The sequence below is a fragment of the Cydia strobilella genome, chromosome 18, assembly GCF_947568885.1.
Source record: "Cydia strobilella chromosome 18, ilCydStro3.1, whole genome shotgun sequence".
Classification (NCBI taxonomy): Eukaryota; Metazoa; Arthropoda; class Insecta; order Lepidoptera; family Tortricidae; genus Cydia; species Cydia strobilella.
In genome coordinates, this window is record NC_086058.1 from 10,247,715 (window position 1) to 10,261,100 (window position 13,386).

At 33.7% G+C, this 13,386-nt stretch overlaps 1 protein-coding gene across 1 annotated transcript; it reads right to left on the minus strand.

Moving 5' to 3' along the window:
- Positions 1-266: 266 nt before the first annotated feature.
- On the minus strand, positions 267-13,175 carry LOC134749534 (NADH dehydrogenase [ubiquinone] iron-sulfur protein 4, mitochondrial). The gene is made up of 3 exons (XM_063684502.1): positions 13,040-13,175; positions 12,805-12,961; positions 267-640 (listed from the first exon to the last, which is right to left on the minus strand). Exons 1-3 carry the CDS (start codon positions 13,090-13,092, stop codon positions 284-286), a joined length of 567 nt encoding a protein of 188 aa, XP_063540572.1. The 5' UTR covers positions 13,093-13,175; the 3' UTR covers positions 267-283.
- Between the last annotated feature and the right edge of the window lie 211 nt (positions 13,176-13,386).

The window sequence follows — 13,386 nt, forward strand, 5'->3', positions numbered from 1 at the left end:
TTTCATTTTATTTGCAATTTTCTACCCATAATTAATTTATATACATAAATACATACTGATAGCTGATCTACGCTTGACGAAAGCATAACCTACTTATTTCGGTCAGTATTAACCTTTCGTATGCTCCTGTCAAAAATTTGCCATTTATATTGCAGTCATAACAACTTCATGTTTAAGATGAATATATATGGAGCAGATCTGCTGCTAAGCATACCAAAGGTTAAATAAGTATGAGACTGATCAAAGTATAAAATAAATCAACAATCAATTGTACTAACATTGTTTACTTGGTGGAGACTCTAGTGCGGCGGTTCCATGCGAAATTGCTTCCATAATTCTTGACTTTATATCCCTTTTCGGTTTTCGGGACATCTAAGAACCAAGCCCATCCATTTTTCTCGCAATGCTCGATGGCTTCCTTGGGGGTTTTGAACTGGACTTTCATGTTGGAGAGTGGGTCTCCAGTGGAGGTCCAGCCCATGAGAGGGTTCTCCCAGCGCTGGCGGGTGTCGAACTCCATCTGCCAATGGTGGATGTTGTTGGTGCCGCTCTGCATGGCATTCTTGGCGGGCTGGTAGATGCGGACGCGGCGGGTTTTGATGTGCTCCTCGGGGACACCGTTGACTGGAGAGAGGTCCACCTGAAATAGATAAAAGGGAGGCTTAGAACATAGAACTTTATTGCTTTCATGTTGGTACACAGGTCTTACAATACAATATAATACAGAACAACATGATACCCTGAAGTACAACATAATGGTCTTATAATTATGACTATAACATCTACAGTAGCAACCAGAAGTATTATGACAATGATAATAACTTTGGTATTGTATGAAACATATTACATGATCAAACGAACTTCAAAGTGAAGTTCGATCAGTATTATATGAGTAAGCTTCATTCGAAGATATAAAAACCAGGTAGTCCTTTAACCTACTAGGCAACTCATCGCATGTTTAAAGTGGGTAGCAAAAATTTTAACTCAAACAGGTCTATCCCTACTTTTCCCCCTAGTCTTCATGGGGCGCGCGGCTTGCCGCCATTGCTCATTATTTTTAGAGACTTTACTTTCTAAAGCAAAACTTTCTTTCCGGGTATAGGGGAGGGAGGGTAGTTATATCTTCGAATGAAGCTTACTCATATAATACTGATCGAACTTCACTTTGAAGTTCGTTTGATCATGTATTATATTTCTCAAGCTTCATTCTTCAGATATAAAAACCAGGTAGATGTTAAGAGTTGAAAGTTTTGCTGCATTCTTTCCCATTATCAATATTATCATAGCATATTTATTTCTGAAAACATATTTGTATGAATAATTATCTACCATGTACATATGTGTATGTTATACACAAGTTTACTGTTCCAATTGAGTTATAAGGCATTGTTAAGAAGCACGGGAAAGTTTAGCAATGCAGGTTCAAAAAGGTATACATATATTAGGTATAGCCAGGTTGTATATATATATATATATATATATATATATATATATACTTTCACGTATTAGGATATTTAAACAAAATCTAATTTGTTCTTCATAAAACCTAGTTGACTAAGATTCCATACAATTAGTGGTCAACTTTAGTTTAATACGAGTAAACTCATAAGACATATGTCCTTTTGTGAAATTAAAATTCACTGGCAGTGCTTGTCCGCGATACGGAATTTTTGAACGCTCAGAACAGTACACTATTGATGACAAGATTCAGGCTCGTCTAAGTGTAATTATCTACGAAGATAAGACGTAATTTAGGCTAACGACACAACCCAGCGTTACCTCCAGACAGGGTGGGATACGCTGTGGCTGTGATGTCTTTCCCCGCGTCTTGACGCTTATGACGCGTAGGCCGTGTGATGTCTGTCTCACGCCGACTCATCCTGTTTACGATGATCTCTGAGCAGACGACGACAATGAGAAAATTCAGTTATTAGGCGCGTGCACGCGCAAATCGGCTTACAGCAGATCAACGAATAGTGACCCGACGTGCAATGGACAAAGACTCACGCGGCCTAGCGCGTTTTCGAGAGCTTCAACTTAACAAAAAAACATGTATTTGCTCGAAACATGTCTAACGTCGTTTATATTTTGATTTTTATCAAATTAAAAAATCCACCACGTTCCTGAAATCTAAAAAGTATATGAACGTGCATAAATTATGCTTTCTGTTCAGTTATTAAGCATAAAGCATGTCATATGTGTGGCATCACCAAAGGTATTCTAAACAAAAATAATTTATAAGACTAGCAGTCTACTCAGCTTTCGAAGTAATCTTTCAAATAAGATTGTAATTTACTCAAACTCAAATGTTTATTATTGCGCTCATATTACATATAATGAATGGTCCAAGGTCCATTAATGGTAACAGAATATTTATTTATCATTTAATTATATGTACGTACCTAATGTACATATATTCGAGCTATTAAAATGCATAATAATATCCAGTTAAACCTGAGTAGGTAAAATCAGCGTTTAACAAACATCATTAGGAATTAATTTAGTATATATTTATAAATAGCTGCATGTGACGAGTACCTTTAAATAGAATATATAAATGATATGAACCTTTTTTATTTTATTTAAATTACTATTATTGACCGCAAGGCGCGATTGACCATATTTTCACAAATAATGGTGTAGCGGCTTCTATTCTCGCAACGCGAACGGGACAAGCACAGCAATCAACCACGCAATCAATGAAATGAAATGAATATCAATCCACAGAAATTCAGATATTAAGCATCAAATCTAAAAACTTATGCCCTCCATTCAAGTATTCGCTCTGCAAGGAACGAAAGACTGTGCGACGTAATGTTGTATATTTTTAAAATGTAAACATTAAAGCCGGAATAATAATAAAAATTGCCTTTGCTGTATTGCTACTATGGTTGTATTGTTGAGTTCAGAAAACAAATATTATATTAAGTGGATTCATCTTAATATTTTAATCCATGACTTATGTCATGAATGTGCTATATTAATGACATAGCGGTATTGCAAGTGGTGGGTCCCCACCAACTACAGTTACTAAACTTATAATATCAAGGCACATATATTTTAAACTTGGCAAAAACGTATTGCATGGTAACATCGTATTGATGATGGCTGAAAGAGTATCGCGACCGACACATGAGAGTTGAACCATAGGTGCATTAGTCATTTATTGATTTTTTACGGTTTCTATTAGCTTCTTAATTATGTATTTATATTTTTATGTGCATAATCTGAGGGTGATCAATACAATGCAATACAATCATTTATTAATAAAATTAAAATCCTTTAAAAGATAATCGGAAGGTAATCGTTTTGTAGTTTTGATACAGGTTAATAGGTATTTACCTAGTTACCCATTATTTACGACCATAAAAATAAATATTAAATATCTGTGAGAGATGCGAACAAATATATTCGTGTGTGTATTTAGCCAAATTGTACCGAAACCGCTTTATCATTAACTCAGTTAGATGGTACTCTAATGGTCACTTTGTCAGGCTTCGGCATGAACTTGTATTTATGAAGAAATAAGCGTAAAACGTGTTTGCGTTTGTTTCTTAGCTTTCGTTGTAAGTTTAGTTTTTTGCATGCCAGATGCTGGTGAAATATGTGTTACTTATGTATAATATTGTCTGACCACCTTTTGTACCATATTTCATGCAAAATAAAGTTATTTTCTTTCTTTCTTTCTTTCATATTCAGTACTCACAAATTGTTTCATTGGGTTTATTAGATAGATAATGATGAATAAACCCATTTTCCTGTAATTCAATTCAGTTAGGTGTCTTTGTTACAATTGGATGATTCAAATTATTTAATTATTCAATATCACTTAAAAAAGTAAAATCATATTTTTAAACAGACACAAGGTACTTAGATACTGACATCGCCTATGCCTTTAAGCGATCACGGTATTATAAATATATTTATATTTTTATATATCCCATAACAATATTAGCGTACGTATCCCAATAATTTGTATGGTTATATGCATATATAAACATTCAAAAATCGTCACCAAAATATATGCATTGTGCAGGGTATTACCACTTAGTTTATTCCATTTCATTTGTGGTAAAAGAGATTTTATCCAGCTTAAGTTTAGGAATTTCGATCAGATTCACATCACGTGACGTGATGTAGGTACACCTATTTAGCAATTCCCAATTTTAGAGACAAGTTATACTTATGTGGGTAATATAAAAACAATATAGGTACTATTGTATTGTTTCAATTATAAATTTACGAGGTAGTCTCGTGTTTATTCAAATTCAACCTCTGGGCGGATAAAAGTACCGTACTATGGGTTAGGTGTGAGTAAAATTTATTGTCACATATAATTGGATATTAAAAATCCAAATATATTTTATATGTAAGGATTTATTTTAAAAGGCAATGTAGTCTTGTGCCGAACGTTTCGGCAGCTAGACCGACGTGTGTCTGACACGCACAAATCAAAAATGAACCGCGGAGCGCTGGTGAAAAAATTTAAAAGAAATATTTTTAATTCGAGGGTAGATTTATTAAATTGTGTTATGCATTGCTATCGTGTTGACTCACGGCCAACCTCAAGCAAGTTCTATCTTCGTGACGACTCTAGGCCGCCCCCCAGGTTTATAGTTACCAGTCGTGGACTCACGGCCCGCGCGGTACTAAGTAAGTGCAAGGTATTTGATCACAAAGTCTCTTTAACACAACACAATATGATTATTTAGGGCCCTTTGTTTCGTTGCGCGCTGTCCGATCTAAATTAAAACTTTGGTTGGTTCACGACCAAACCCCGGGCGCAATCGGTGTTCGAAGTACGAACAGACTTTCCATCGTGTTGGTTCACGACCAACCCCCAAGATAATTTTTTCCTTCGTGTTGGTTCACGACCAACCCCCAGGATGATTTATTCCTTCGTGTTGATTCTCGACCAACCCCCAGGATGATTTATTCCTTCGTGTTAGTTCTCGACTAACCTCCAGGATGATGAACAATTTTAATAACAAATATATTGCACAACGAATACGAGACGAATAATTTTGATCGAGAACCGCTATAGATTTATTAAATTGTCGCAAGAATAAAGAATGAGCAATGGCGGCAAGCCGCGCGCCCCATGAAGACTAGGGGGAAAAGTAGGGATAGACCTGTTTGAGTTAAAATTTTTGCTACCCACTTTAAACATGCGATGAGTTGCCTAGTAGGTTAAAGGACTACCTGGTTTTTATATCTGAAGAATGAAGCTTGAGAAATATAATGCTTTTTTCAAATTAATTTTTGATAAGGTAATTAATGGTTTAAAAGCTCCTTGAAACACGTAAAAAGCACAGCTAAATATAAACTTGGCAACAAATATCAATTTACTGGTTCAAAAATATTTTGACACGGTCTTTTTAACAATTTTATTGATAACAGGGGTTGCAGAATTTAAATATTTTGGAAGTAATTATACAACAGCTGAATACTTCTCTTAACATGCCAAAACATAAAGCATATTCGAACGATTTCAAGCAACCTGATGCGACTGCACTTTAGAAAGGTAAGAAGCAAGCTGAGGTTTCGCGGACTTTTGGTATATCATCTTACTAACTGCATCACAAATAAGCCTAGAAGCAGTTGTCCTCGAAAAACGACTTCTACAACTGATCGTGTAATAAAAAAAATTCAGTAGAAGACCCATGGCAGAGTACAGCAACAATTAAAAATGAACTATAACGTGAATATAACATCGTTGGTCGTTGTTTTTACTATTAATCTACACTTAATAGAGCAACGATTAGATGTTCGACGCAAATTAAAAAAATGTTCATATTTCAGCAAAGAATAAGGTGGTAAAATAAAACTATGAAAACGGATTATATGGCGTATATTGAATTTATAATACATCCCGACTTTTCGAGCCGTCGGGATGTATTATAAATTCAATATACGCGATATAATCCGTTTTCATGGTTTTATTTCATGAGTAACTATCGCGGTAACCGAAGACAATATTAATTATATTCGTATTTAGTCCTGGATAATTTTAACAGTGTAGTAGTCTCGATCGCTGGCCAATCTGACGCGAATTTAGAGTCGCCGAGATGAAAGAAAAAATTACCAACTGTCACGATGACATTCATATCTTTTTCGCGCGCCATAGAACGCACATGTCGCTTTATGAACAATTTATGTTTTATTGAGTAATTCTTAGTTTTTCCGTAATAATCAATGCAGTTATACCTAAAAAGACGATATGCGGTGCAAAGTGCACATGGAAAGTGAAAGTTATAAAATATCGGAACGTAAGTACATTATCATCAGGAGATAATTGAAGCAGTCTTCATTTTCCAAATTCTTGCTACTATAAGGTGCTAAAAGTGTTCCCGTGGGGAAACTTGGAGGTGTGATACGATAGTTTATGTACTTATCCTCCCTTTATTATAAAATACCTATACAATTTTGTATCTAGTTCTTATACATTCTCGTGTGACGAGTTTGTCTATGTCTTTGTGGGACATTGTTTAAGGGTTGACTTGAAAATACCCATATGTCGCGTGGCGACATGGTGTTATGTTATCTTTGTCCGTGGGACATTCTGGGAGATGTTGGCTTAAAAATATCCACATGTCGCGTGGCGACATTGTGCCTCGTTCGTGGAACGAGGGTCAGATCTTTTTAAAATGACTTCAATTACTATGCTCATTGCATAGCAAGAAGCCCTTCGTCCGTGGGACAAGTAAGAGAACCGAATATTCAATAATAAAATGGAATTAAATATATGACCAGAAACACGTCATCCGTGGGATGATAATACACGAAATGTCTTTTAATAGCTAATTAATTTCTTATAATGACATTAGCAGCTGAGATTGACCTAACAAGAAACCCAAATATCTGGATCAAATTTAGCGCATCTTGTCACAGTCATGGACGGGGTCCTGTGTCATGTACATAAATATCAACTAGCTTATTCTAGTATTGTATGCTAATTAAGTGCTGACTTATTGTTTACAAATAATAACATTATTCTGGAAGCTGCTGGAATAAAATATTTGGATTAAGGTCTGTACCAAACACTTATAATATATGCTGAACCCTTTTGTGGCATGTCATTTTTATTATTCCTTTGCTAATCAAAAATTCTGTAGCCTTATCCAGAAGAGAGGCAGTCAGTAAATAAATAAGTGACTCAGTAGTGCACTTCATAGTCTTCATACCTACTCATATTATACTAATATGCAAAAGAATGCTATCAGCCTTTATAAGGACAAGATCCAGACAGCTGCCTTATTATGAAGATCAAATCTGGGGGTTCATGGCATATACTATTTTCATTAACACTTCTTACAAGCTTCCTATAGCTTAAGCTTGTTTCATAAATTTCATAATATCATATTGTTAGAACGGATTTTTTTTTTTTTTTTTTTCCTTTTGCAGGCAGTTTGGTAAATTGCCATACATGTTGACTAATACATTCCTTCTAATATCATAGGAAAAATAACCCTTTAAGGGTTACTCAATTCAATTCAATTATAAATATAAATACTAATTTATTTTAGCCACTCTCACAAGAAATATAAATATCACAACAAATTATGATAATATTTCTTATTCTTATTCTTGATATGTTCCCGGATAGCCCAGTCAGTTGTGCATTAAAATTTTTAGGTTCTCAAAGCCCAATTGCCTTTGATGAAAATAATCGAACATGACATAATTTCCATTTCCTTCAGAAATATGAATTATATATTGAATTAAATCAAGAGTTTATTCCTCCTTCAAATTACAGATAATGAACAGTAAGTTGTATAAAATACAAAACTGTAGGTGAACAAGGGTACTTACAATACCAAAGACTATACATAGAAAATTTTAATCAGTCAGCCATTGGATGGATGTCTAATATCAATAAATTATAAATTCTGAGCAAGTCCAAAGCTCCAAACTCTCATTTATTTAAATTATTTACCAAACTTTTGGGCCTTTTATAAAGGCAAGGCAAATTGTGGCAACATTTTTCCTACAATTGCTTGGAACCCTTTCACAAAATGGTAGGGTTCAATTTAGCACGAGCTCAGATTTCGATACATTTGTGATAAGGAAATAGAAATTTAATGGATATGTAAGTAATATTAAATAGGTAGGTAGGTTATATAAGTAGGTAGGTAGGTAGGTAGGTAGATAATAATGTAGGTTTATAGGTATTATGCAATAGTCATATCACATTTCCCAACATTTAAACATTAGTGTCCCCGTTACCTGGTATTGTTTGGTTTTGAAGGGTCTACTAACTTTAAGCCTAAGACATTAAATAAAACAACATTATTAGTTAGGTATGTACTAGAAAGATTCTTATCCAAAGTGTTCGAATGTTTGATACCTCTTGGTACTGTAAAATTACTTTAAACGGTTGGGGGATGTTGATGATGATGGACCTGATGAAGACAATTATCGATAATAGAGCTGAGATGGAAAAAAGAATTGGATTCCAAAAAGAAAAATATGCTTTATGCCATAATGAGCAATTCCTATATATTTTTATTTTATTTGTAATGATATAATTAATCAATTATATTTATATAATCAGTAGTGAATTGAAATAATTTCACAAATACAATAAAATTCACAACAGATCATATTGTTGCATTTCATTTATATCGTTTTTTATATACTTTCTGTATGAATATGTTCAGTATAGATCAAACAGAAGTTGGAAAGACCTTTTAGCAGTAAGACTGTCCAAACTGATCTATGAAGTTATTTGTGGCATTTAACAGAGCATTTGAGACAAATTTTCTGTTCATAATAACTCATAATTATGATATGTAATGAGAATAGTCATTTTCTGTTTTTCATTGTATTTCGGATTCTCAAGGCTAATGCTTATGTTGTAATTGATTCATGGTTTTTATTATGGAATTATGCAGGAAACGCCACAGACCGATCCACATACATATGTGGTGGTAATTTCACACATTTTCAATATAATAAGAATTTATATTATCTGAACCAAATTATAGGTTGTTTCGGTTCAAATTGCTTACTTACTAACTCATTTAGAATCTTTTGTCAGATTCAGTAGGTAGTGGTTGAGAAATACTAGAACAAATAATTGAAAGATATGATTCTTTATCTCTAACAGCATCACCTTTTTATATTCCTAGATGTATATAGACATTAAATAAAATATATTAAAAGACAATGTGAAACTTGTTTTAGATAGGGAAGCAATTTAGAATATTTTAAGTGTAGGATGTATTATTTATATTACCCCTTATAGCATAGTAAGTGACTATTACTTACTTAGCTTAGTTAAGTGGTTACTTAACAACTTTTTAAATAAGGGTGCTTAAATCCCTTCCAACATAAACTATCTAATGTTTAATCACCATGTACATTTATTAGTACTATTGTTGAAAGTTGTTTAAACAACTCCGAGCATGTCCTAATCTCCCAAGATACACCAGGTCTGGGAAAAGAAGAGTGGTATTCAGACTTTAAAATATGGACATGATACAATCTATTACGCTTAATTGCGTGAATGTGAAGCAATGAGTGTACAAATAATAAATCAACTTGAGATTTTGAAAGTAAAATTACAGTCTTAGATATTTCATGTTTCAACAAATAATACAGTTCCTTTTATTTTTATGTTTATTTAAAACAGTAATACTCTTTAAAATCTTTAGAGAAGAAAAATTAATAATAAAGACTGCCACGCCACGTTTTTCCTTTACTGGGTGATGCCCCGAAAATATGACTGTCTAGACTCAATTTATTATTGTTTATGAATAAATAAATGAAATGAAATATGTATTTATTGGAATAAACAAATATAATATAAGAGAAAACTATAGCATCATAATGTCTTAAAACCTTGTCTGATGTGTCTTAGACAAGCAACAAGAAAATAAAGGGTAGATAAATAGTAACGAATAAATATCTTTTATCTTTATCTTTGACAGTTCTCATGTCTTCTTTCTTTTATGGAGGCTTTATATTTATATACCGCAATATAGGTACATTATTACATATTTTCTTTACATTTTCTAATTATGATGTCTCACATTGGTCAAGATAAAGATCATAGTATATGGGTAGGTCTCACCAGTGAACATAATGTTTTAAGCATAAAGGGATGCTCCAGATAACTACTCTGTTACTGTCTGCTGCTCTTGTTAGATATGAATTATCTTTACATCAAAACTCAAAACTCTTATCTTTACATGTTCAAAACTTTGAACGCAGTAAATAAATCTCTGATTCTCAGAGTATTTACCCATTAAAGTAGTATAAGTTCAAAACCTAATTTTATTATTGGTAATTCTCATGTAATTGGTCGGAGAATTTTTTTAAATTTCTCTGCTTTTTGCCAGGAAACTCAAAAGCCGATTTTGATATTTTGAGATTTCTCATAGCGACTTGTTTATTTAGCCTTAATTTTAATTTTTTTATGGAATATAGAGATAGGTATAGGTTTCCATGATAGATAATATATAGATATACATATTCTTGCCAAAAATACAAGTGCTTGTTTTTGGGTAGATTTTTGAGACATTTATTTTTACAAATTATTTAATTTTATTATCTTCTCTAAACATCTACACTGTTAAAATTATCCAGGACTAAATACGAATATAATGATAGGATTAAACGAACTTACCTGAAGTGAAGTTCAATCCTGATTATATGAAGTATTTAGTCCTGGATAAGGGGTATCCCCACCCTCCTCGAGTAACCATGAATCCATGGTTACTTCCCATTTAGTGCATGAATACTCTAAACTATATGAATGTCATCGTGACAGTTGGTAATTTTTTCTTTCATCTCGGCGACTCTAAATTCGCGTCAGATTGGCCAGCGATCGAGACTACTACACTGTTAAAATTATCCAGGACTAAATACTTCATATAATCAGGATTGAACTTCACTTCAGGTAAGTTCGTTTAATCCTATCATAAGGTGGTACCTATCCCAATTAGCATTCGCGATTCGTGACAAGTCGTGGACAAGTACTGATTGGTCAAAAATTTTATGGAGTGACGAAAGCAAGTTTAATTTAATGTCGTCGGATGGTATCAAGTATGTGCGACGTCCTAATACTCCTAATAACAAAAGTACCCACCCAGTCAAGCAAGGTGGCCCTAACGTTAATGATTTGGCGATATTTTTCTCGCCATGGAGTCTGGCCTCTCGTACGAATTGATGGGATAATGGATCGTTATGTATATGAAAATTTACTCTACACACAAATGATACCATATACTAAAGAAAATATGCTATCTCGCTGGGTTTTTCAGCATGATAATAAACCCAAGCACAAATCCAATCATGTAAAGGCTTTTTTAAAGCGTAAAAAATTCAAGGTTTTTGAGTGGCCTAGTCAAGGTACTGATCTTAATGCTATTGAGCTTTTATAGAAAGAGTTGGATCATCCAGTGAGGTGCAGAAATAATTCAAACAAGGGGGGTTTTTTTCCAAGGACTTCAGTCAGAATGGGCGAACATACTATATGATCATATACAGAAGTTAGGGGACTGTATCCCGTCTCAATGTACTGCTGTGAGGAAGGCCAGAGGATATGCCATTAAATATTAATGAAATGTTTTATTAAACCATTCTCCCAGTTCAGCAAAAGCATTTCATTAAAGTGTCAGAATACTTTTGATCTACTTGTAGCACAAATTATCAGTTTTGATTCTAAGTCAGTTATTAAGGTTTAGTAATAAAGTGGAAATGTAACAAATGAAGGGTGAATAATATATAACGTAATGTAATAATTGAATAAATACTCTATTCATAAACATATTGAAAGAGGTTCATTTGTCAAATTACTTTTGATCGCTACTGTGGTTACTTCTCTGTACTATAGTGTAGAGTTTAGTAGATATTACTTAAACTTATTAGCGTCGAAAAATTCTTGTAGGGAATGAAAACAGTGATCTAAGAAGTAGGTATTCAAATTATTTATGGACGATTTTTGTGGCTTTTTGCTCTTCAGCTAATTCTTTCGGAAGGGAGTTATAAACTCTTATTGTCATCACATGGGGGCTCTTACTCTCTTTTTATGTAACAATCAATCCAGAAGAAGTAGAAGAAGATTTTCATCACATGGTGGCTCTTACTAATTTGTAAATTACTGGTGGGTATGGCTAGTTTATCTTTGTGTTTTATATTATGGCACACATATGGCGGTCTTTTGCTGTATTATATAAGGTCGGGTTCTTTCGTACAAATTTACTAGCATCTAGAACGTACAGGCAGGGTAGAGTTAGAATTTTTAAATGTTGAAAGTGGGGTTTACAGGATTTTAAGTTTTTTTTGGTAAGAATTCTTATGCATTGTTTTTGAAGTGTGAAAAAGTGTGATATTACTGTACTATTGCCCCACGAAATAAGCGCTCACTGCTGTTTTAAGATCTGTACTTTTTTATATTTCTTAAAACAGGTAAATCGAGCTAGCTTTAAACTAATTTTGTCAACATGAGATATCCAATTTATATTTTCATCAATGTTTATACCAAGGAGTCCACAATTATTGATTTCATTGAATTTATTATCTAAGTAAGTGTAATTTATATATGTGTATGGTCTTTGATGGGGTCTGAACTGTATTAGGTTTGTCTTTTTTATGTTTAATCGTAAGTTATCGTCATCAAACCACTTTACTATGACATTAAGAATTGTATCTATGTTCTGTACTAGAATTGTTTAGGGAGGACGTTGGTCCGACTCTAGTTTTAGAAATTGGAGATGGAATGACACAAAAATAACAATGTTGTCGCTTAATGATAAACTAGCATTTAAGCCGTTGTTTATCTATGTAGGGACAAGTTACCTTCTCAGGGACCACTATGGTTGACTCCAACGCAGTCTTTTGGCGTGCTTCCTGGGGCAGCGCCAGAATTGCATCGTTATCGATCTTCGGTGCTTCATTTACACTGGATGGATCGACACTCCAGCGAGGGACACATGTTGAGAAGGCTGGGACAGACCTGTTAAATTACGTTTCATAAGAAATGGCGCAGGAATATTTATAACTTGAGCCTGAATTTTACACTATTCGTACCTACCTTGACAATGATCCCTTAGCTAGACTAGCACTATGTCTAATTACTTGGAACATTGCAAATTATTTTTTACGTAACAATCAATCCAGCCAAATAAAATTTCTAAGTTTTCTCCGACAAAACACTACTCGGTTGACAATGACATCTGTCAAGTGTCAAAAGAATAGACAACTGATTTTGACATTTTGATTTTTTTCGGTATCGATTTCTTATTTAAGCGCATAAAAAAACCAATCAAAATTTTCAGCATTAAAAAGCAAAGTTAACATTTTAAGCACTAACTCAAACAATGTACATGTTCCACATTGACAGAAAATAGTCTGTGCTTTGTTTTATGTAGGAGTTGGCTG

Excerpts from the sequence above, each read along its gene's own strand:
- LOC134749534 (XM_063684502.1), bottom strand. The coding sequence starts at position 13,092 with ATGTTCCAAGTAATTAGACATAGTGCTAGTCTAGCTAAGGGATCATTG. Across the intron at positions 12,962-13,039 it reads GCTAAGGGATCATTGTCAAG|GTCTGTCCCAGCCTTCTCAA; the intron begins GTAGGTACGAAT and ends GTAATTTAACAG. Across the intron at positions 641-12,804 it reads CCATAGTGGTCCCTGAGAAG|GTGGACCTCTCTCCAGTCAA; the intron begins GTAACTTGTCCC and ends TATCTATTTCAG.